At 37.0% G+C, this 23026-nt stretch overlaps 2 protein-coding genes across 10 annotated transcripts in view; one reads left to right on the top strand and one right to left on the bottom strand.

The window, feature by feature from the left end:
* Positions 1–23026, top strand: part of BRINP3 (BMP/retinoic acid inducible neural specific 3) — a 662162-nt gene that overhangs the window by 238093 nt on the left and 401043 nt on the right. The window lies entirely within an intron of this gene.
* LOC147651489 (uncharacterized) overlaps positions 1–23026 on the bottom strand; it is a 155653-nt gene that overhangs the window by 3519 nt on the left and 129108 nt on the right. For 2 of the 9 annotated variants that reach the window (XM_086842798.1, XM_086842792.1), the window contains exons 2-4: positions 18249–18400; positions 17520–17678; positions 11935–12019 (exon numbers count right to left, since the gene is read on the bottom strand). In XM_086842798.1, coding sequence (XP_086698924.1) covers positions 11935–12019; positions 17520–17678; positions 18249–18277 — 273 coding nt within the window. In that variant the 5' untranslated portion in view covers positions 18278–18400. Of the gene's footprint in view, positions 1–8013; positions 10066–11934; positions 12020–17519; positions 17679–18248; positions 18401–20119; positions 20222–21413; positions 22155–23026 lie in introns of those variants that run through there. The other 7 variants (XM_086842797.1, XM_086842795.1, XM_086842796.1 and 4 more) reach the window with 7 other exon arrangements.

The raw sequence follows: 23026 nt of genomic DNA, 5'->3' as shown, positions 1-23026 counted from the left end.
GTATTATAAATGACACAGATATGAATACCAGACAATCCCTGAAAAAAAGGGCTAATGTAAAAAAGAACACTAAGAAAGAAAACCAAGGTATAGGAAGGTGAATCCCCACTGTTAAAAACATGTTAGCAATAATTGGATCTAAGAAATTGATTTTCCACATAAGTGCACTGTCAGGTCAAGTTCCTGTTCCTTTTAATTTTTAGACTTAGAGAGTATTTGGGGTTTGGTTTGGTCTGAAGCAGTGCTAAGTAAAACTTCTCCAAAGGAAAAATTATAAAGTAGAAGAAAGGTTGACACTAAAGTCTAGTTAGAAGAGTTACTTTTAAAAGGCAATTTCAAGATCTCAGCACCAAGAGTGAATAAAGTGGAGAAGAATTCCCCACAAGTGATGCAGGAGGAGTGGAATGGCTGGGGATACTCACGGACACAGAGTGAAAGATAATGAGTTTGAGTATTTCTGGCTCTCATCCATCAGGTCCATAAACATAATAGCTAAAGCTTTAAAGCAGATTGACTACTTGTCAAATAATCTAGGAAAGAATTGGTAACAATGCATACATCTGAATTCTGGATGAATTCAGCTTTTACAGTGCTGCTGTCTCTAATATCTATAAGACCAAAAGCAGTGCAAGTGAGGTGCTCTTCACTCTATAAGGATGTTCTGTGTCTCACTTCTGTAAGGGAATTTTCTTGAACAAAGCATAATTTGTGCATGAATTCAAGCTCTGAGATTCCACTTTCTCCCTTCCAAACATGTCAAACTTCACTGGACTTAACAATGAATCAGACTTTGAAATCTGAGATCTGAGATTTTCCTGTTATTGCCTTTCAATCTCACTAGAATCTCTCTCATTTGAAGTATTGAATAGGATGAATTCTACCACATCAGGTAGCTAATTTTTTAGTCAGAGGTGGTTATCTTTTCATTTCTATTCTAGCTGAGGACCAGAGCTATATAATACTGTCATTTTTTACATTGACTCAAATGGATTTAAGTGCAAACACTTGAGATACAACTGGAGATAGAACTGCCTGTCTGTCTCACTCCATGATGGAAGCAAACTTTTCTATCTCCTCAACAGTGCTGTTTTCAGCCTGACAGGATAAACTGTGAGTTTTCAAACCTCATTTCTAAAATAAATCAAAGGTCTTTCTAATCTGAGAAGCCTGTGTTATGGTCCCTGACAATACATCCAATTATTGAACATTTTTCTTGTCTGCAATATAATGTCTGGGAAAAAAAATTGAAGTATTTTCCTTATTTTGATTATGTTTTCATTCATATTTTAAATACAGCTTTTTGTGCTTTTTTAAAGTTATCTAAAATTAATATCATAACCACAGCAATTGAAATTGCAACAGAGCACAAATCCCACACATGCCTGCTGATTCTACTTTGCAATTAAGATGTTTCCTGGCTGGTTTTGCTCATCCCCTCTTAGCAGACAGACTAACAAGTCAGGTGAGAAGTGTTTTATAAAACTCACATGTATCTGTAAACTAGACCTAGCTATTCTACAACTACAGTTTGTGTCTCCTGAAGAAATGTAACCTGTGTGTAAAATAATATTTTCTGTAGTACTCCTTACCTTAGGATTTCAAAGTGCTTTTGTGGTGGTCTGACCTCTGGCTGGAGGCCAGGTGCCCAAAAAAGCTGCTCCATCACTCCCCTCCACAACTGGAGCCGATAGAGACAAAGAAAAAGAAAAAGAAAAAGAAAAAGAAAAAGAAAAAGAAAAAGAAAAAGAAAAAGAAAAAGAAAAAGAAAAAGAAAAAGAAAAAGAAAAAGAAAAAGAAAAAGAAAAAAAAGAAAAAGAAAAAGAAAAAAAGAAAAAAAAAAAAGGGAAAAAGTAAGGCTGCCTTTACATAACTGGAAGAAGCCAGGTATTGGCAGCTCTGGTTTTCAGGGGGCTGGAAGTCCCTAAGGACTTAAACTTCAAAGATACCTGCTCTGGTGGGGAGCCACAAGAAATGCAGGACATTTGTGGAGTGCATTGATGCAATTTCCTGACACCAGTGATGAAGGAGACAATGAATGGAAGTTCTTTGGTGGATCTCATAAGTAAGGAGCAGCGGTTTGGGATGTGAAGCTCAGTGATAGTTTTGCCTGGACTGGCCATGAGATTGTGACAGTCAGGATATTGAGAGTAGGAAAGTGGGGAAAAGTGAAATTATAGCCCTGCATGACGTTTGGCCTGCTGAGTGACTTTCTAAGAAGATGGACAAAATAAGTGTGTAAATATTTTCCAAGCATAAGATACACAGGAAGATGGCTGGAAGTAGCCAGCATGGATTTATGGAAACCATGTCTGGCCAAAATGTTTCCTTTCAGCAATATTTTTTTCTTCTACTTGGGAAGACAAGGAATTCAAGAAATAGCTTAACTTGAACATGAACAGCCAGTGTCAGTAAGATTTGCATCCAGATTTTTTCCCAGACTGGGAAAAACAAAAAATGGAAAAAAAAGGTTGGAAGATTTTAAGCTGGAAAGACTAAGTCTGTTATCACTACAAATGTAGAACTTACATTTTAAGTAGAGAATAAATGATAAAGGTATTTTCCAATTCTGCCAGTTTCACTGTCCATGCCTTAATATGTAGAGTGGCTTTATCCAGTAAATCCTAAATATGCTTTATACATCTTAGTAGATCTTTTAGTTGCAAGACATGTCCATTCACATGACAACAAAAGTACACAAGATGGCAGTAGGCACCTGCAGAGCTGCAAAACTATAATGACTATCAAATTCCCAGGAACTGAAATACAATTCCTAAAAAAACTCACCAAAATAAAAACCAGACCCCAAAAGGAACAATCCAAAAAGAAAAAAAAATGTTGGACCCATTCTGGCTTTTACCACAATGCAGAGCATTCTAATCTGCTAATATTGTCTGGATTTTTTTTCATTGACAAATTTGAAGGTTTATCTGTATCAAATTGTTTTGTTGGCTACAGAGCTCTTATCCAAAGGCTCAAGTGTATTAGGAAACTGGTTAGTTTTCAGTTTTATCTTGGACACACTAAGGTTTTTAAACTTCTTAAAAACCATACCTGTGACCATTTTCTACTGGAATTCTCAACATGCATCCTTGCACTTCAGAAAAGTGTATGAGATATTCTCCTGCACTTTCAGAAGCATAAATACCTCTTCAGGTCTTTAATTTATTTTTTTATTGTTATTTAGATGAAATTGTGAAAAAAAAATTAAAATACCATGTGTGCTTTTATTACTGGGGGTATGCTGGGTGTTTTTCTTTGTTTCTTAAGTCATTGGTAAAGACATGTTGGAAACGCTAGCAAGAATGTATTAAGAAAATAAGAAATTCAGACATTCTAATACCTGTTTGGCAGATTTAAGTGGTATTAAATTTAGATATGTCAATATTATTTCTTTTACTGACATATGCATATTCCAGCAAACATTCCAAATGCAGTCTACGAGTTGTTAAATTACTGCCACTTGATTAATAAAAATGCTCTTTGTGCCTCTGAATCTTTAGTGATGTAATGATGAATATATGTCTTCTGCTGTGTAAAATGATTTTAAAAAAAACAGTAATAATTGGAAGACTTTCTTTTTTAGAAATAGTTGCTTTAGGCAGTAAGAGTAGTGTATAATTTCCCTTTTTAGAGGTTGTTAATGCAGCTTAGGACCTGACACTGTGCTGACTTGAATTCTTCCACTCACTGGAGAGTAGAGAAGAAAGAGGAACACTGCTTTGTGTTTTAAAGATTTTACCTCAACATCTCTGCAATTAGAAAGTGCTATTCCCACAGTATCTGGGGGTCTAACTTCCTCAGGGGAGCCTAAACACTTGGAGAATGATCTGCTTTGTAAATGGCTTTCCATTTCCATTTCCATTTCCATTTCCATTTCCATTTCCATTTCCATTTCCATTTCCATTTCCATTTCCATTTCCATTTCCATTTCCATTTTCCATCTAATCATTCAATTTGGGATTGAACAGTTGTAACTTTGAAACAGATCATTTTGCTATTGAAGTTTATATTTTACACTAAAGACTGGCATACGAAGAGTTGCACGTGAGTGTATGCACAAAGAAATTCAATCCAATACCAAATTGATCAGGAAATTAAAAATATTGTAATATGCTTTAGGTTTTGCTCAGCCCTTAAGTGTCAGGATTAGGTGATTATTTTAGTTCCTTTCCAGCTGAACTAATCTATTCTATTCTTCCCTGTTACAAACTGGATTAAACACAGAAGACCAAAGGAAAGTAAACCTCTGTGAATAAAATGAATAGAACCCACAATGGTACGAAATATACCCAAAAAACATGATTGAAATCAAATAAGGTTAGATGTTGGTGTAAAAAACCTTGATATATTTTATTTAACACTAAAAGTGGCAAAGAGGAAGGAAGTGTGGAGGAAGTGCGGAAGTGCCGAAGAAGGAAAGAAAGAAGTAAAGAAGTAAAGAAGTAAGTAAGTTAGTAAGTTAGTAAGTTAGTAAGTTAGGAAAGAAGGAAAGAAGGAAAGAAGGAAAGAAGGAAAGAAAGAAGGAAAGAAAGAAGGAAAGAAAGAAGGAAAGAAAGAAAGAAAGAAAGAAAGAAAGAAAGAAAGAAAGAAAGAAAGAAAGAAAGAAAGAAAGAAAGAAAGAAAGAAAGAAAGAAAGAAAGAAAGAAAGAAAGAAAGAAAGAAAGAAAGAAAGAAAGAAAGAAAGAAAGAAAGAAAGAAAGAAAGAAAAAGAAAAGAAGGAAGGTCTTTCCTCCTTACTGTGAGTCTTCCAAGGCCAGAGGTACAAAGGTCAGATTAAACAATATATGGGGATATCGACTAATCTCTGAGACTTTGGTGGATGCTAAATAAAAATTCCTGATGTTGAGAGAAACGTTTTCACCTCAATATCAGAATGATACATCTACAACTGACAAAATTGGATCAAGTGGTTCACAATTAAGGAGTTCTACAGGTATTAATTTAGTAATTTTTTTAACAAAATATTTTTTCAGAAAGCATAAAAATATTGTAAACTTCAAAAAAACATTAAAACACAATAAGAGATTCATGTTTGATGTTTAGACCTTGATACAGTCCATGTGAAATGCTGACCTCAGGTGGGAACCACAGCCAGAGCTCAGAGGGACTTCTCTGTTCCCCATGGTGTTTGTGTAACTGGAAGGGAGGGGCTGACCTGGACTGGGTGAATGTGAAGTGTGTGAGTTTCTGAGGATGTAAAACTTAGGATGTCAATTACTATCCATTGCTGTTCCTACCCTGTTTTGTTAACACAGTTCAGATACATCACTGAAGAATATTTTTCTCAAGCAGCTACCCCACCACAGATTCCTTTGCAATACTTTGTATTTTTTTTTCAAAAAAACAACCCCAAACCATTAGAAGATGGATTTAAATTCTGTAGGAAACAAATATAAATTGATATATGAAAGTCTTATATTTAGATACTGACGAAGAAATTGTTCCTGCTTCAATGACTTGACTCCCATATATAAACAAAATATAGAAAAATGGAAATCTGTTCTGTTGTGTGTGTGTTAAGCATTCATCCATTTATTCATTCTTCATCCTTAACAATGTTCTTTCTTCCTAGGCTAAATAATAACAATGCAAGAGTGGTTAAGCAATGGAAATTAATAATGCTACTGCTATATCCCCCAAAATAGAATTTCAGAGACAAGACAAGTCACCTATCACATTCATCATCTACTTGTAAAATCTGTTTATTCTGTAAAGGTATGTCTATTATTATTAATAATATGTATATTATTATATATATGATTTACATATAAGAGATGTATATAATCATATTTGATTATACATATATGCATAATAATGTGTATAAGTATTATAATAATATAATGTATTAATAATATATGTACAAATAAATATATGTATATGTATATGATGTACATATACATATATGTGTATGTTTTATATTTATATGTTTTATACACATATATGTATATATAAGTTATTATACATATAAAATATGTATATTTTTATATCATTATAAAGCTTCATCAGTTAAAGTGCAATCCTGAGCAACGTGTTACATTGTATATATACATGTTGTGTATACATGTTGTATATATATATATAAAAAGAGAGGCAGTACTTGCTAGAGCAGATTCCGTATTTTGGAGAAATGACTCTCTCTGAGGGTCACGAGGCCTTACAACAGGTTTCCCAGGGAAGTGTTCAAGGCCAGGCTGGATGGAGCTCTGAACAACCCAGTGTGGTGGAAGGTGTCCCTGCTGGCCTGGTTCCAGCTAGGACAGAGTTAATTTTTTGCAGGGAATATGGCCAGGATCCAAAGGTTATTCAGTACCACCTCATGTCATTGTGGGACACAGGGGAAGGGACACTTCTCTGGGAGCAAGGACTTCTGTCCAGTTTGGAGTGGCGTGGCTGCAGTTGGGTCATGAGCTCTGTGGTGAGCATTTTGGCATTGAATAACTCTCTCTTCTCTGCACTTTTATTATTAATATTGTTCCTGTTACTGTGTTCTTATTTCATTGGTGTTTCCAGTACATTGTTCATATCTCAACATGTGAGATCTGGCCTGAGGGAGAATAGTCTTGAATGGCATGGGATGTGGGAGAAAATGTGCCAGTTTTTAGAGAAGTTCTCTGATGGTTTGAAATTTTACCACTGGACAACTACAGCACCCTGGTAAAGTGACAGAATATTTGCAAGAAAAATGCTGTGGCAGCACCAGAGAGGATAAACTTATTGCCATGTTGGGTTCTGGCTACTATTTATTGGACACTGCTGGTCACTCGACAGCACCCTTAGTGGAGGAGGAGAAAAACATAACAACAGGAACTGTGGTCACTCAAACTGCAGCTGAGCAAGAGGAACAACCTGTGCCAGTCACAGCAGCCCCTGTACTGCAGAAGAAATCCAAGACAAAATCAATTTGCTTAGTGATGGATGAGGAGGAAACAGGGCCCTCAGCACAGGAGGAAGAGGCAGGGCCAGAGATAATGCCCGGTCCCTGTCCCCAGGAGATCTGAGAGATACGAGAAAAGGTTTCAGCTGCTGGCTGGGTGAGCCCCTGGTGGCCTGGCTGCTCCAATGCTGGGATATTGCAGCCCATGATAATGAAACTTATTCCTTAGTATTCTCCCAGATACTGTGTACTTCTTGATAACAGTAGAAAAATCACCTTAGTGCTTCAAATTGTTCTTGGCAGACGGATGTACCAAGTGGACGATGTTTGACATCTGATTCAATAGAATAGTGGTTTATCCTGTTTTATTTTATTTCTAGATTTTACCTCATGTATAATGTTTCCATTGCTATTATTGCCAATAGGTAAGCTGCCCAAGAGAAATACAGAAAGATGATTTCCATGCTCCAGTAGCAACCCTTAAGTTTAGGTGTTCTGTTTTGATGTGTGGGAATAAAAAAGAAAAGGAGGTCCAGATGAGGTCAGAAAAGGCAATAACAAATATAATCTCTCTGTATTACAGATCTAGAAGGGTGTGGAAAATGCCATCACTTCCCAAACAGTATAATGAAGTATAAATCAAGATACTTTTGCTTTGCAAAATAAGTGAGGATTGTGGCAGACTTTGGTTTAGTCCTGAATAGATTATTTTCCAATTTATTGTTGAATGAAGAAAGTATGGTCAATACACTTTGAAAGTCTTTAGAGATGTCCAATGCTAATGTGGAGATATTTGCTGCCAGCTGGTAACACCTCTGAATTAGAGGATTGCTAGTTCTCTGGCTTCCTGCAGAATTTGCCTTATATTGTGAAAAACGTTCTTAGCCATTGAAATCATTCCAGTTCCATCATCATCTTTTGTTAGCATTTTAATTTAGGCTGGTACCATGCCTAGTTTTATGGTTTCACAGTGATAATCCTCATAAAACTAGCTGTCATAGATCCCTTCAATTTACATCTCTAATTCCCCTTTCTCTGTGCTTTCATAGAAACCACTTGCCTTGTGAAAACTCTGAAGGCAGCATACCACCAGGGTAACCTGGCAGCACTGGAAAGAACAGGAGCAGGGAAATTAGCTCTTTGTTTTTTTCATTCTTTGTTCTTTCTTTTTGTTCCTAGTATTTTCTTAGGAGATACTTCTGCATTTCCTTCTATTGATGCAGGTTATTTACTCAGGGAAGTAGAGCAGAGTTACAAAGGCTTCCCAAGCTAAGGAGTACAGATTACTTTGACAAGCTGTTCTGGAGTTTTATATTTTATTTTGTGCCCCTGTCATGCTGAGGAGTGAGAGAGCAGCCTGGTGGGCAGCCAGTGGCCAATGAAGGCCAACCCACCACAATAGGTTAGGAAGATCTTAAATAACAATCCTTCAGCACCAGATGACAGTAATCCTGTGGGGAAATATGGATATATAGCATCATCTGATTTGTCAAGCAACTCTGAAATATCAGGTCTGAGCCTGATAAATGACCAAATCTGTCCTCATTCTGGAAGGAGTCTGACAAATTTCACAGCTAAAGTTTTCTTCACCTTAAGAACTTCTGCTCATTGACATTCATCCTTGAGAGATAAGATTAGAACTGGTATCTCAATCTCCTCAGAAAAGATCTCAGCCAAAAAGATCAAAACATGCAAAGCTCCAGGTGAGTCAGAGCTGAGAACTGTGAGGAGGCATTGTGCCATGTCACAGAATCACAGAATATTCTCAGGTGGAAGGAAATAATGAGGATCATAGAGTCCAACTCTGAAGGGAATGGCCTGTATTGGGATTGGCCCCATGGCCTTGGCGTTATTAGCACCATGCTCTGACCGACTGAACAAATCTCAGATATGTTATTTCCTGAACTCTGCATCAACGAGAAACCTGCCACTAATAATCTCATTTCCTATCAATGCAATATTGTTTAGCCTTCTTACCTTCACTGATGAAAGGATGCACAAATAACATTATTTTAATTGTATAATAAGCAAACAGCTACAGGGAAAGTCACCTTAAAATGCAAAGAAATGTAAATAAACTGAAAGGCACAATGTGCATTGATTTTTCTCCATAATAGGATGGATTGGTCATTTGAAAGGCACTTTTCTATGAATCTACAAGTAACTTTTATTGCATGGCTGCTGGAATAACTAATCTGTCACACCATTTGCTATTCTCCTGGGAATTGTGGTTGGTTGTGCCAGCTGCAGTCAGAGTTCACAGAAATCCTCTGCAACTGCCTTCTCCCACACTATGAATCATAGCTGCTGCTGTGGATGTATTTTAAAATGTCTTAATTTTAATGAGGTTTTTAATGCTAAATTAATTTTGCATCTTCTTACACACCAAGATTCAATGTAAACATTATTAAACTATTTTTTTTTCTATTGGCAATGTGATTCATTAGCAATGGGATTTTTTTAACCCTACCATTTTGTCAACGTTCTTTGCTTGTTTGAAATGATACAAATTAAGGTGAACATTGTTACTATGTTAAAGAAAATGACCATGCATGTGAAATAGGCAATTCTGGGAGCACCAGCAATGCACATTTATCTAGAAAGAAGGTTTGGGCAGAGTATAGACTATTCACAGTTCTTACTGCCCTACCTATGGATTTCAGCTGTTTTCCAGGGACCAAAGCTAAGGAGGAATAACAAAAAGAAACAATCCAAAGTAAATAACTAAAATTAATCAGCAGTCAAAATAGAGATTTCATTGAGTTTAAAGAATAAAGAAACACAGGGGAGTTGTGCAGATACAAAAACAATATTAAAATATTGGGGCAGTCACAGCTTCTCTGGGTATCCTGTGCCAGGGCTTCCCCATCCTCACAGGGAGGAATTCCTTCCCAATATCCCATCTATCCCTGCCCTGTGGCAGTGGGAAGCCATTTCCCCTTGTCCTATTGCTCCCTCCCTTGCAAAGTCTCTCCATGGCTCTTGTTGGCTCCTTCAGGCACTTAAGGGCCACAGTGAGGTCACCCCAAAGCTTCTCCATCTGAACAATGCCACCTCTCCCATCCTTTCCTCCCATCAGAGCTGCTCCATCCCTCTGCTCATCCTGGAGCCTCCTCTGGACTCTCTCCAGCAGCTCCAGGTCCTTCCTGAGCTGGGCCCAGGCTGGGGCAGCTCTGCAGGTGGGGTCTCACCTGAACAGGGCAGAGGGGTGGAACAGTGAAATAGACGTGAAAAGGAAAACAGCAACTTAACGGGTTAGTTTCACTGGTAGTGAAGAGATTAAAAATGTGACCTGCAAAAGAGCAAAGAATGTGCCCTGTGTAAATGAGAGAAGGAGAAAGAAACCAAAGTAAAAGTTTAAATCCCAGGGTTTGAACCCCATCTCAAGGCTGCAGGGAACTGAAGCTCTGAGTGTGTTACATCAACAATTGTGCTTTTGATGAAAGATGCTATTAAAGATGACACAATTTCTAAAGAATTCCAAACACTTAAATATTTCTTTGAAGTTTTTGTCTCGCTGTACTTATGCAGGATGTGGTTTTTAGGCATTTACAATAACTATTATGAACTTGCTCATGCACTCATTGTGGACAATTCTATTTTTTTTCAGACCCTTTATGAGAGCACTTGTAAGTTCTTATTTTTGGTACTTACTGAATTTTGAATATAGTTCCAATTAATCAGTTAGAAGATTTTATGGAATCTGCTAGATTTTCTATTTTTCAGGGACATATTTTATTATACTAAAATGAAGTTAACACAAAGATTAAAGGCACCAGGCTGGAAGTAAAAATCTCTGAATTTGTATCCTGCTCTGTAATAAATTATTTGGTCACACATAAATACTATTTCTCTTTACTTGTATAGAAAAACTTTTTTTTTCTTTTTCTCCATTCTATTGCTTTGAGATAAATGGGCAGGCAGAATTATAAATAAATAAATATTTTATAAACATCAAAAATTTAAAAACTATATATTCTATGTTGGAATTATATTTTAACAATACTGGGATACAATAGTGTGTTAGTGAATTGGAGGAAGGCATCACTTTGTACTGTGTATTTTATTCAGTAGAGTTCCTACTACTAAATTTTTAACTGAAAACAAATTGGGTCATTTACCCTTGTAGCTGTAACTCCTGGTCTTGCTTCATGTTGTCTTTTTGTCAAATTTTAAACTGATCTTATATTCCTAATTCAAACTCTAAGACATTGAAAGGCTGCTACTTAAATCAAACATCTCTGCAACTAAATTGAGATATGTGTGTGTTATAAGATTGCCTTAAATAGCAATAGTGAGCTTAATACCACATTTATAAGTAAAACTGAGTTGGGTATTGCAGGACCTTGGCTCATAATTTAAAAATCCAGTGGACTACTTTGAGAACACTCTTACAATTAAACACAGGAAAGAAAAATTTTCCTCTCTAGCTAAAATTTAGAGAAGGAATCAGAACTGAAAGAGCAGATAAGATGATGATTTAAAAAAAAAAAATATTAGAAAGATTACTAGTTAATTAAAAAAAAAGAAAAATAGCTTTAAATATATCAGTGAATCAATTTCTAGTGAAAGCAAATCTTCTGCAGCAGGAATGGGGTGAGGAATGTTGTATTAAATCAAGACTAAAAGTCTGGGATAATTTTCTCTCAACTTCCAGTCACTCAGGAGAAATCTGACAATACCAATATTGTCCTTAAAACTAAAATCTTCCAAGTGTAGTATGTTTTTTTAAAGTGAAGACAAAGCCAATTACTCAAAATTCAGTTAATTAGTTCAAGTGTGAACACCTCCCATTTTTAGACTACCCAAAAATGAAAATACATGGAAGAAGAGAATCACTCAGGCTGAGGAAATATGAAAACACATAGCAAGATTAATGAAGTTTGAAATTCTTTAACAGCATAAATATTTAAATATATTGAGTAATATAATGGTTTTACATTGCTATCACACATAAGTGCAGGTACACAGTTGAATGCCTGCCTGGAACATACAATGCTAAATTTGGAAAAAGCAAGCTGATCATTAAAAGCAGGTTCAGAAATTGCTAGAACACCCACCTTAGCTGGGGACAAGGGGACTGGAAACCACTGAGTTACAGCTTTTTGGCAGACTGGAGTTATACCTCTGTATGCTGCAGGTTGGCTAAAAAGAGAATTATGGAAGAGAGGCTTAGGAAATGTCAGGAAAGGCAGAGATCCTAATCTACAAATTGAAGAAGATGTGAAGAAGAGTTTAATGCACTATTACTTGATGAAAATAAATAAATCAGTATATTAATTCATAAGCAGTAGATTCTTTAGTATTCTGCAGTTGTCTTTCCCCCTGTGCTGTATTACAGCAAAGGTATAAATATTATACTAAGTTATTATATCAGGTTTCAGAAATTAGTTTAATAAAGATTAATTTAGTTATATTAGTTTCCCTGAATAAAGCACAATTTATAAAACCTTACCTAACTGATAATTTAGAAATAGATGACTTCACTACATAATTAACTACTTGAGCCCTTATGCCTGGGCTTATGTACCTTGCAAAAACAGTGTGTGGGAGGTGATACATTAAAGTTAATATAATAAATATTAAGGATGACAACAGATGGGCTAGCTGTAGAAATAAAAACAAAAGTATATTTTTGGCAAAATGACTTAAAAAAGGTAAGAAGACAAGCAACTTTTATAAAGGTTAAAAAATGCTAAACATAAATTGTCCTTGACTTATAGAAAGTGTACTCTTTTTACTCCAATGAATCAAGTAATTTGGCTAAAACCAGTGTGAATTTCTTGTCCTAAAACCAAATCTTCATTAGGCCCAAACAAGCTGTTTGATTGCTATTGAGTTACAGACTTTACCATTACTTCGTATTACTTTGAATCATGACTATTTATGAAGCCTGTGTCATTCTTGCAAGGCTGTGATGCCACAGCAAGGCACATCACAAGGACACTGACACTCTTGGGCTGATGTGCTGCCTGAGATGTCACTGAATATGCTTTGCCTCCCAGAATACACCTGAGAACACCAAGTGCAGTGTGGCTATGTAAACTCCACAGGTGTGCATATCAGAACAAACACTATTTGATACACAGCAAGCTGCCAAAGGCTGTTGTTGGCTGTTATTCCCTGGAAACTCCAGAAATACTATCAATAGCTCCTGTAAAAATTCTGTCTCATGAGGGAACCTTAAAAACACCAACAGTTTCCTCTAAGTGTTCCAGCTGACTCCAACATCTATCCATCCTTCCCACCAGAATGCTTTCTGTAAAGTCCAAATGCCCTAGTTTCTTGATCTAGTTTAAGAGCTCTGATTCTGGCACTATCCAACGTGGAGATGAGTATTTTGCCTCCTTTCTAACAGATATTTGATCAGTATTTTACCTACTTCACATGATCTTTGTAAGATTATTCAGGTCTAAATCTTCCAGTCAGCCTTCTAAAAACACATTTCTTTTGGCTATAATTATTCTTGCTGTGCTCCTCAGAACTCTCTTCAAAGTATTGCATTGCTGTTCAACCTATTTTTTTATTGTCTCAGATAAATCCACTAGTCCCATATAATTTAAAAACAGCTAAAACCAAGATACAGTAATATTTCTTTGCCTGCTGCAAACATGCTTTCTATCCTAATAAAAAATCTCTTATAACTGCTGTTTAAATACTTATCAGGAGTCCTCTAGGTTTAGATGATATGGACTGAGGCAGAGAAGGGTTAGAAAATCTCCCAAGGTCCTTTCCAGGTTGTTTCATCAAGATACCAACATTCTTCTGATTCATGTGATTGCTAACACATATTTTATTCTTTCTGACTCAAAAGGAATTTTCTATGTAAAAAGACAAATTAGGGTTTTTCTCTGAATATCTACAGGAAAAATTCATTGCACCCTTTATTCTCCTCGGTAGCCTGCACTCTGGATGGGACAGGTGGGACAGGAGGGAAGGTGTAAAGTGGAAGCAGATTCTCCAGGTTTTAATTAACACCCTCTACCTCTTGTTCCACTGTTTAGAGCCACAATAATGTTTTAAGGCTCAAATTCTTTTCTTGTTATACCTTACAGACTATAACAGAATATGTTGAACTCTTGTTCTTTTTACTTGGTACCTCACAGCCTTTGCATCTTCCAATAATTATAAGCTTTTTAATTTTTTTTTAAAAAAATTTATTATTCTACTTTGCTAACAGTACTGTTAGAAAGACATTAGTTGTCTAGAATGTGAACAGAACATAAAGTCTGTTCTGCTAACAGTTATAAATAGTAATTTAAATATATTGGTCTCTAAGCATCTAAATATTGACATTGATGCAAGCAGATCACTAAACTCTGAAGTCATGTGTATAATACAAGATTGAATTAAAAAAATGAACCAATCCCCCAGTTAAACAAATAGACATTAGACATAATCTAGCATGGTATGTCTTTGATTGCTTTAGTTTTGCAATTTGACAGATGATGCTTTACATGGAAACCTCATTAAAAATTGCCAGTGGTTCTGTTTGGAAAGACTAATTTGTACAGATCATTTTGCCTTAATGAGGTTCCATGTGAAGATGAACTAAGATCTATTGAGCTGGTGCACTTTAATTAGTACTCTAGAGTTGGTGTTCCTCTTTGTCACTGTCATAATTTTTGACTTCCAATATAGATGATCAAATGAGAAAGCATCATTGGGGATGATGAACCCTATCACCAGTTTCTCCACTGCAAAATACATTTAAACCTGTGTAGTTTCTTTTTCTGTGCTAGATTCTAGGATTAAAATGTAAAATATGACTTATTTCATCTATCCTGATGATATGATTAGAGTTTCCTTATCCAAGGCATGTATTGCATGTAAAAGCATTTATAAAACAGGTATAATGTAAATTATATCTTTCTAGCTTTTTGGGTAGTAAGAGAGACTTCAGGAGCCTACTACTATCATTGTCCCATAAATAACTTTGCAAAGCAACAGAACTAAATGTTTGTGATTATATTGTTTTACTGTCACTAATCAGGAACAAAAGATTTGAGTAGATCAAGATATTATGTGAATTCATTGTGATTTCATTGAAGTTTGTGTTTAAAAGCCTGTGAAAATCTTTCTGATGTCACAAAAATTAGGTAAAACCAATTTACTAATTCAGGCCAATTCAGTTGTATATATACACATACATACATACATACATACATACATACATATATATATATATAACTAAAATATATTTTTTGGCCTATTCAAAAAGATTTCCTAAAATTGACTTTAGAATGAAAGTAAAATATCATTAATGCAAATATAAACAGAAAAAAAGAAAATGGTAAATAGGGAGAATCCATGTGGTGAAATTTATTAAGGATTAAATTGCCATAAACATTTAAAAATAATTTTCTAATGCAGATTCTTTTTTAGCTTTTCTTTAGTTCAAGGACTTCCTGAAAGTCATCAATTTTAGTTAAGCAATTTGCTAGATAATTCCAAATTATTCTCTAGGAGAGGGATACTTCTCTATTAGATCCTGTAACATATATCAAGAACCTATGATAAAACTGAGGTCTATTTTATCTCAAAAGGGGTTTCCAAGGAGTATTTTCTGCACAAATATAAAAGCTTGAAATGGTAGTAAATAAAGCAAAGTCCACAGTTTCAACATGTTTAGGAAAAAAGCCCTGACAGTCACTTCAGTATTTTGCAAGAGCCTTTTGTTTCACTCACAGGAAAAAGGAAAACAAGCAAAAGAATTTCTGATTGTTTAATTGCATTATGATCCCTTTGACAGCATTACAAAACCTAATTTTCAAATAGTGTTTTCTCCAATTCTCAATCACAGTTTTCCTAAGCACTGCTATTTAAACAGGGCTTCAGGAATGTAGAACTGAGGATGAAAATCCAGTAAATGAAGGCACTGCAAAGCATAACAGGAAGAACAGATTAAAACTTTCAGCTTGAAAAAGCAGCTGATGCAGTAATAGGAACTCATATATTTCACATGTTCACCTCTGATTAATTTTTTTCATCCTATTATAAAAAGAACAATTTGTATCCTGTTATACATCCTGATAACTCCTATAGCTAAAATCTCCACACACACACAAATTCACTGCTGCCCTCAGTTCTACTTCAGAAATTCACTTTTCACCAAGTTTCTTTGAGTAGTTGTCACCAAAAAGCTACAGGAGCATGAAAGTTTTCATGCAAGGATTTGCCATTTCTGCCTTGTTAAGGTCACTGTTTGCCTTAGGTTCTATACATTTTTATTATTTTTTTTACCTTTCAAGAGTGACTAATCCTCTTTGCTCTCTGCTGATGCTCCTCAGGCACATTTTTTTTTCTTGACATGATAAGGCTTGATTTTGACAATGTTTTTCAAGAACAAACAAAATTATGAGTGAAATGCTTAGATCAACATTTTGGGAATTGTTTTAAAACCTTTTAAAGAGTTTAATTTATAGATCCTTAGTTTACTAATGCTCACTTCAAAATTATGTTGTTCATAGGTCCTCAGTTGCCCAGTGTAATAGATGTGGATGATAGAGTGAAAATGTAATTAATATTATGTTAATGTTATGTTATGTTATGTTAATGCTATGTTATATATATTATATTATATTATATTATATTATATTATATTATATTATATTATATTATATTATATTATATTATATTATATTATATTATATTATATTATATTATATTATATTATATTATATTATATTATATTATATTATATTATATTATATTATGTCATTATATGTCATTATATGTCATTATATGTCATTATATGTCATTATATGTCATTATATGTCATTATATGTAATTTTATTTTATTATATTTAATTTTATTTTATTACATTTATTATATTATACATAGTTTAAGATATATTAATATACTTAGTTTATCCACCTGTGGAAAGTCTTATTGGCAAATTCTTTGAGAAGAAAATATTGAGCAGCAGTGAATGAAATTGCCAGGCCCAATGCACGAGTATATTTTACAGTGCCCCCAGGATGGAGATGCAGAGCTGTGGCAGGAATTTGGGTTATTATGGGTAATTGTGTTCACAGTGAGTTAAATTTACTGTAGCATTGTAGAACAGTCAACAGCAATATAGCAAACAGATTTCCATCCAGTCTCTAAACATATTATGCTGAGCATGGAACAAATAAACAGAGACAGCCTCTACAAGGAGATTTACCCATCAAGTGAGATGCCAGAATCACAGAATCAATCAGGTTGGGAAAGATCTTTGATATCATTCAGCCCAACCTATGACCTAACACCATCTCGTCAACTAGACCATGGCAATGATTCTACATCCAGAGATGGTGTCTCCACCAACTCCCTGGGCAGCTCATTCCAACACCCAGCCACTCTTCCTGTGAAGAACTTCTCCCTAATGTCCAGCCTAAACCTCCCCTGCTGCAGCTTAAGGCTGTGTCCTCTTGTCCTGTCACTGGAAGGGCCCAGAGTGGCTCATGTGGTGCCACCTCCCCGCTCCAGCAGGGCCATCCCAGAGCCCAGGGCCCAGAAGTGTGTCCAGACAGGTCTGGAATATCCCCAGGGAGGAGACTCCACACCCTCTCTAGTAAATCTGTGTCAGTGCTCAGTCACTGCACAGGAAAAATGTTTTTCCTCATATTAAGGTGGAACTTCCTGGACATCAGTTTCTACCTCTGGCCTCTTGTCCTGTTGCTGGGCACACAGGATGTGGCAGCCATCCAAGGTAGAACAGTGTCTGTGTCCTTGTGGAGTTCCCACATCCAGCTCTTTCTGGAGGACTCCTGAGTCCCAGGAGTGCATGTCTCAAGGTCTGCAGCCCAGAGATGTGTGCTGAAGGAAACAAGTAAGAAGTTACAATTAGTGTAGGAAAATGAGGTGAACAAAGTATGGCAGTAGAGAAACATTACAAGCTGATTCCAGCCTTCTGCATCACTTTTTACCTCACCAAAGAAACAAGGAAATTCAGCAAAACCACAGAAAACTGAGGCTGGAAAGGGGGCAGGAAGGACTCCTCTCTCTGAAGTCTGCACTAGGGAAAGCAAAGATGTTTCTCTAAATGCCTCAGTAACTATTTACTGCATTTTCCCCCCCTCAATGTTATTTGTTTTTGTTCTTCTGTTATAATCTACTTTTTCCTCAATTCTCTTTTTGTCACTGCCTGTGCTGCATGAGCCCTTTCCTAATATTTCTGCAGTTTTCTAATGGTGCTCAGCTTTGCCCAGTGGTTGCTCTGTTGTGCACCTGAAACTGTCTGAAATAAGCTGGAACTGTCTGTGACCAGCACAGGGCAGCCCCTGATCTCCTCTAACTGAGACACCAAGACCTGGACACCTAAATCCAATACAATGACACTCATGGGATGCAAAAAGCTTATTGATATCTGTTCTTGGAATGCCAGACCTGCTGCTTGCTGTAGAGAGGAAATCCATAACTTTTCACAGACTGGTGTCATTCTTGTCACCAGGGCTAACAAGGCTGCTTTAAACATTCCAGATTTAGGATTCAATGTACTTGAATGCTTTTCTTCTTAGAGTGCCTTAAAGGCCTTGGTCCTGCAAATTAAAATGAGTTCATTGCATCAATGTGCCAGTGCAATAAAAATGTAAAGTTCAAACAAGAGGAACATTAATTGTGACAATATCAATAAATTGATGCTTTTTGAATTAACTTTGTCATTGTAACTGTCTAGCTGGCGAGACAGATAAACCAAGCTGCCAATAGTTTCCTTTACTATTTCTGGAGAAAACCACATGAATTTTCCTCCATGTTCCAAATCAGCATTTGAAAATTGGAATTAAATAATAATAACCATTTGAAAATTGAAAAATAAACAATGTAAGGAAAAGATGGCTTTGGTTACTATAATTTTCACTATAAAAATATAAAGCAATAAATGATTTATAGAGATGTATAGACTAAAGAAGCTAAAATAAATGGAAATCAAAAGAGAGAGTGGAGAATATGCAACTGACTTTTTTCTTGCCTATGTCCCACAAGTTCAGCTTTTCAAAGCACTTTGCTTTTTTTTAAATAGTGATCCAGTATAATTTTTCTGTCCCACAGGTCAGAGTGTGCTTGTACTGTAAATACTCAAGAAAAAAAATCTTTCTCTCTTGAAGAGATGGTGAGACATTCTAAATTTAAAAAAAATTTACATAAAATTGGACCTCATTATTACAAATTATTTTATAGGACGGTTCTAAACAGCACCTGAACTGTACTTCTACCTGTTACTGAAATACCTCAAAATCCCCATTTTTCAGATTTCAAACTTCATCTTCCTTTCCAATGCATTTAAGCTGAAGGAGGGTAGATTTAGGTTAGATACTGGGAGGAAATCATTCCCTGTGAGGGTGGGGAGGCCCTGGCACAGGTTACCCAGAGAGGCTGTGGCTGCCCCTGGATCCCTGGAAGTGTCCAAGGCCAGGCTGGACAGGGCTTGGAGCAACCTGGAGTGGTGGAAGGTATCCCTGCCCATGGCAGGGGGTGTCTCTGGATGGGCTTTAAGGGCCTTTCCACCCCAAACCACTCTGACGTTCTCTGATTCTCTATTTCTCTGGTTCTATGATCTCACCACAGTGTGATTTCAGCATAGTGACACCTTGCTTCTGAAAATTTGCTTGATAATTCACGTTCAGCCCTATGAGTTCTTTTCTTCACTTGTACCAGGATGTCTGCTTTTTATTTATCTCCTTCTCACTTTAAAATGGCTGGTGTACATTTGGCACTAACTTCTCAGGGGTTCAGCAGTGATGGGGCTTGTGAGATTATTTCTGTATGCAAGATGCACTAGCAAGGGGCACAAAAGAAGCAAAAGAAGCTTCTCAGGTTCCAGTGGGTGATTCAAATGCTAGATCAAATGCCATCAGAATGACATGTTGGTTTAGAAACTTAATGTTCTGGGACAAACTGTGAAAGTGAGCAACAATCCAAACTGGATGGCAATAACAATACTGAGAGATCTTCTGCTCTCCTAATACAGCTGTAGTGAAGAGCTTTTGGAAGCTTTTCTTTTCCCCTTCCCCTTCCCCTTCCCCTTCCCCTTCCCCTTCCCCTTCCCCTTCCCCTTCCCCTTCCCCTTCCCCTTCCCCTTCCCCTTCCCCTTCCCCTTCCCCTTCCCCTTCCCCTTCCCCTTCCCTTCCCTTCCCTTCTTTTCCTTTCTTTTGTTTGGAATACATGTATTAGCACTATTATATCTTCTACATATCACTTTTTAAATGCCTCTAGCACTACTTGAAACACATTGGAAGTCTGTTTAATGTGATTCTTACTCATTTCTATACCCAAGCTGACCCTGCTCAACCATAAAACAGTGATGATCTGCCTGTAGAGTGTTTCTGTCTGCCAGGATTTCATCAATTCACAAACAACCACTGGAAAGGAACAAAAAAAAGACTGAGATAGGCAAAAGGAACTGCCAGACTATATTTAGGATTGTCTTATATCACCAGTATAGGTACAAGATTTTAAAATATCATAAACAATTTAATCAGAAAAACAAATCTTCAGAAATAATCTTAAATGTATAATTGTTACTGAAAAAGAACGAAAAAGTTGTTTGGTATGCCAGAAGATTCTGAGTCAGTGTTCAAAACATCTCGACAGCATTTCTACAAGTAGATGAGAGTATGTGAGACAAACCCTTCTTGAAAAACAGCCTAAAGGGAAATAACCTACTCTGCAGTTCCCTATCTGAATGTGCATAATTTGGCCTTGGATATAGATGACCTGGACATGAGGGCTGGGGCAACAATGTAGTGTTTAGTACACCTAGACACAAGGGGAAACATCATTACTTTTGGACAGCTTTGTTCTTTTCTTGTCTAGAGAACAACACTCCGTGGTCCCAACCCTGCTGTAGCTCCTGTAATAAGCACCAGCAATATAAATGGCAAAGAGGTGTGTATGGAGGAAGCCAGAGCTATCAGGGAACTCACATTATAAAAACCAGACATTGGTCAGTAACAGGAGTTTTAACTTCTTTGTTACAAGTGGTACATGTACCCAGAAAAATAGATAGCACAGGGTGAGCTAAACACTGTCTCAGTGGGATTTAATATTGTTCATAAACAGCAGCAGGATGCCTCAAAGAGAACATGAGAGCTGAAAAAATCTATCATTAAGATCACAATAGTAGCTAATGAATCCAGCAAAATGAATCACTTCAGAAACTTTTGAGAGAAATTAGGTCCCAATTATGTTTCCAGATCCATAAATCCAGAGCACATTTTCTAATTCTGTGCCAGTTCCTCAGTTCAAATAATTCGACACTGGTCTTTGACTAACCAAAACTAAAACAGATAAGAATCTGACCTATACCATTCCTCAGATCATACCCTTAAGTAGTATCCTTTTTATAGGATGTTAGCCCAATTCCTGTTTCTGATTGAAAAAGTTTCTTGAAATGCAGGGAACAGTGAACTATCCTACTAAATCACAATTATACTGATTATACTGTCGGTATTAAAATAACTGTGACCCTTTGTTGGAGTCACATTATATTGAACACTCAGAAATGTAAGCCTAGAACAACATGAATGATGATAGTATGGCTAATAATGATACCTTGACTATTAATCAGCTAGGTGAATTCAAAAATTAGGAAGACTGATAGGGAAGAACCTAAATTAATTCTGCTGTATACTGTTGTGTTGGTTTTGCTTGCCCTGGTTTTTGGTAGTGGGGGAGCCACAGAGGTGGCTTCTGTGAGAAGCTGCTGGAAGCTTCCACCATGTCTGGCAGAGCCAGTCCCTGATGGCTCTGAAGATGGACATGCTGCTGGCCAAGGCTGGGCAATTAGAGAGGTTGGTAACGCCTCTGTGATAACAGATCTAAGAAGAAAATCAAAACAAAGGTGGGGACAGTTGTAATTTTCCAGCTAAAGAAGAGGAGGAGGTAAGAATGTGTGAGGGAAACAACATGGAGACACCAAGGTCAGTGGAGAAGGAGAGGGAGGAGGTGCTGCAGGTGCCGGAGCTGAGATTCCTCTGCAGGCTGTGGTGAGACCATGGTGAAGCAGCTGTGCCCCTGCAGCCTGTGGGGATCCACAGGGATGCAGAGATCCCCTCACAGCCTGTGGGGATCCATGGGGGATGCAGAGATCCCCTCACAGCCTGTGGGGATCCATGGGGGATGCAGATTTCCCCTCACAGCCTGTGGGGATCCATGGGGGATGCAGATTTCCCCTCACAGCCTGTGGGGATCCATGGGGGATGCAGAGATCCCCTCACAGCCTGTGGGGATCCATGGGGGATGCAGAGATCCCCTCACAGCCTGTGGGGATCAGTGGGGGATGCAGAGATCCACCTGCAGCCCAGGGGGGAGGTGTCCATACCAGAGCAGGTGAATGCCTGGAGGAGGCTGTGATCCAGTGGAGAGTGGGCCCTGCTTCCAGGCTGGAGCAGCCTGTCCTTGGAGCACTGCACCTGTGGAAGAGTGACCCACACCACAGCAGTTTGCACTGAGAACTCTTGCTCGTGGGATGGAAGAGAACTGTTAGCAGCTTGTTTCCAGATCTGTTTTCAAATGCTGCTTATCTTCCTCATTGGAATGCTACTTTTTTTTGTTGTTTGTTTTTTGGTAAATAAAAAACTTGTAAACAGTAAATTGTGCTACACTTAAGAGTGTCTTCTGCCACTGTGGAGTTAAGATGTGAGCAGAGGGGCATTCAGGAGACCTGTGGCACTTGCTGCCTATAAGCCCTGTTTGTGGAGCAGACCTGCTTGATGTGCCTGCTCAGTACTTTCAGTTTATCTTTCTGCTGAAATAATTTCACTTTCCTTACTATTCTTGCAAACTTCATAGCGTTATTTTTTGTGCTGCTCAAATGTCATTCAATCTCTTGATTTCCTTTTGTTGGAGTCTTCTGGGAATCTTGTATTCGGGTGGCAGCAATTAACCAAATCTTCACATAGTATTGAAATGAGATTCTTCCCCAAAAGACACCTTCAGCAGAAGGGTTTATTCATTCCATCATGTTCTTGATAGCCATTTTTCTTAATAATCTTTTAGCTACTGTATTAAGCATCAGTCATGTTGACAAGATTTAATGAGTAAGAGGCCCTATTACAGTAATAAACAACTTCAGAGAAAATGAAAGATGGTCAGCTCATTATAGGTGCATCAAATTAGCAACACTGCTTGGCTAGGACTCTATAAAATTTACTAGCTGATAAACA

Source organism: Cyanistes caeruleus, chromosome 9, assembly GCF_971803275.1.
Source record: "Cyanistes caeruleus chromosome 9, bCyaCae1.hap1.1, whole genome shotgun sequence".
Lineage (NCBI taxonomy): Eukaryota > Metazoa > Chordata > Aves > Passeriformes > Paridae > Cyanistes > Cyanistes caeruleus.
Note: the sequence above shows the minus strand (reverse complement) of the source record. Positions and strands in the feature narration are given on the sequence as shown.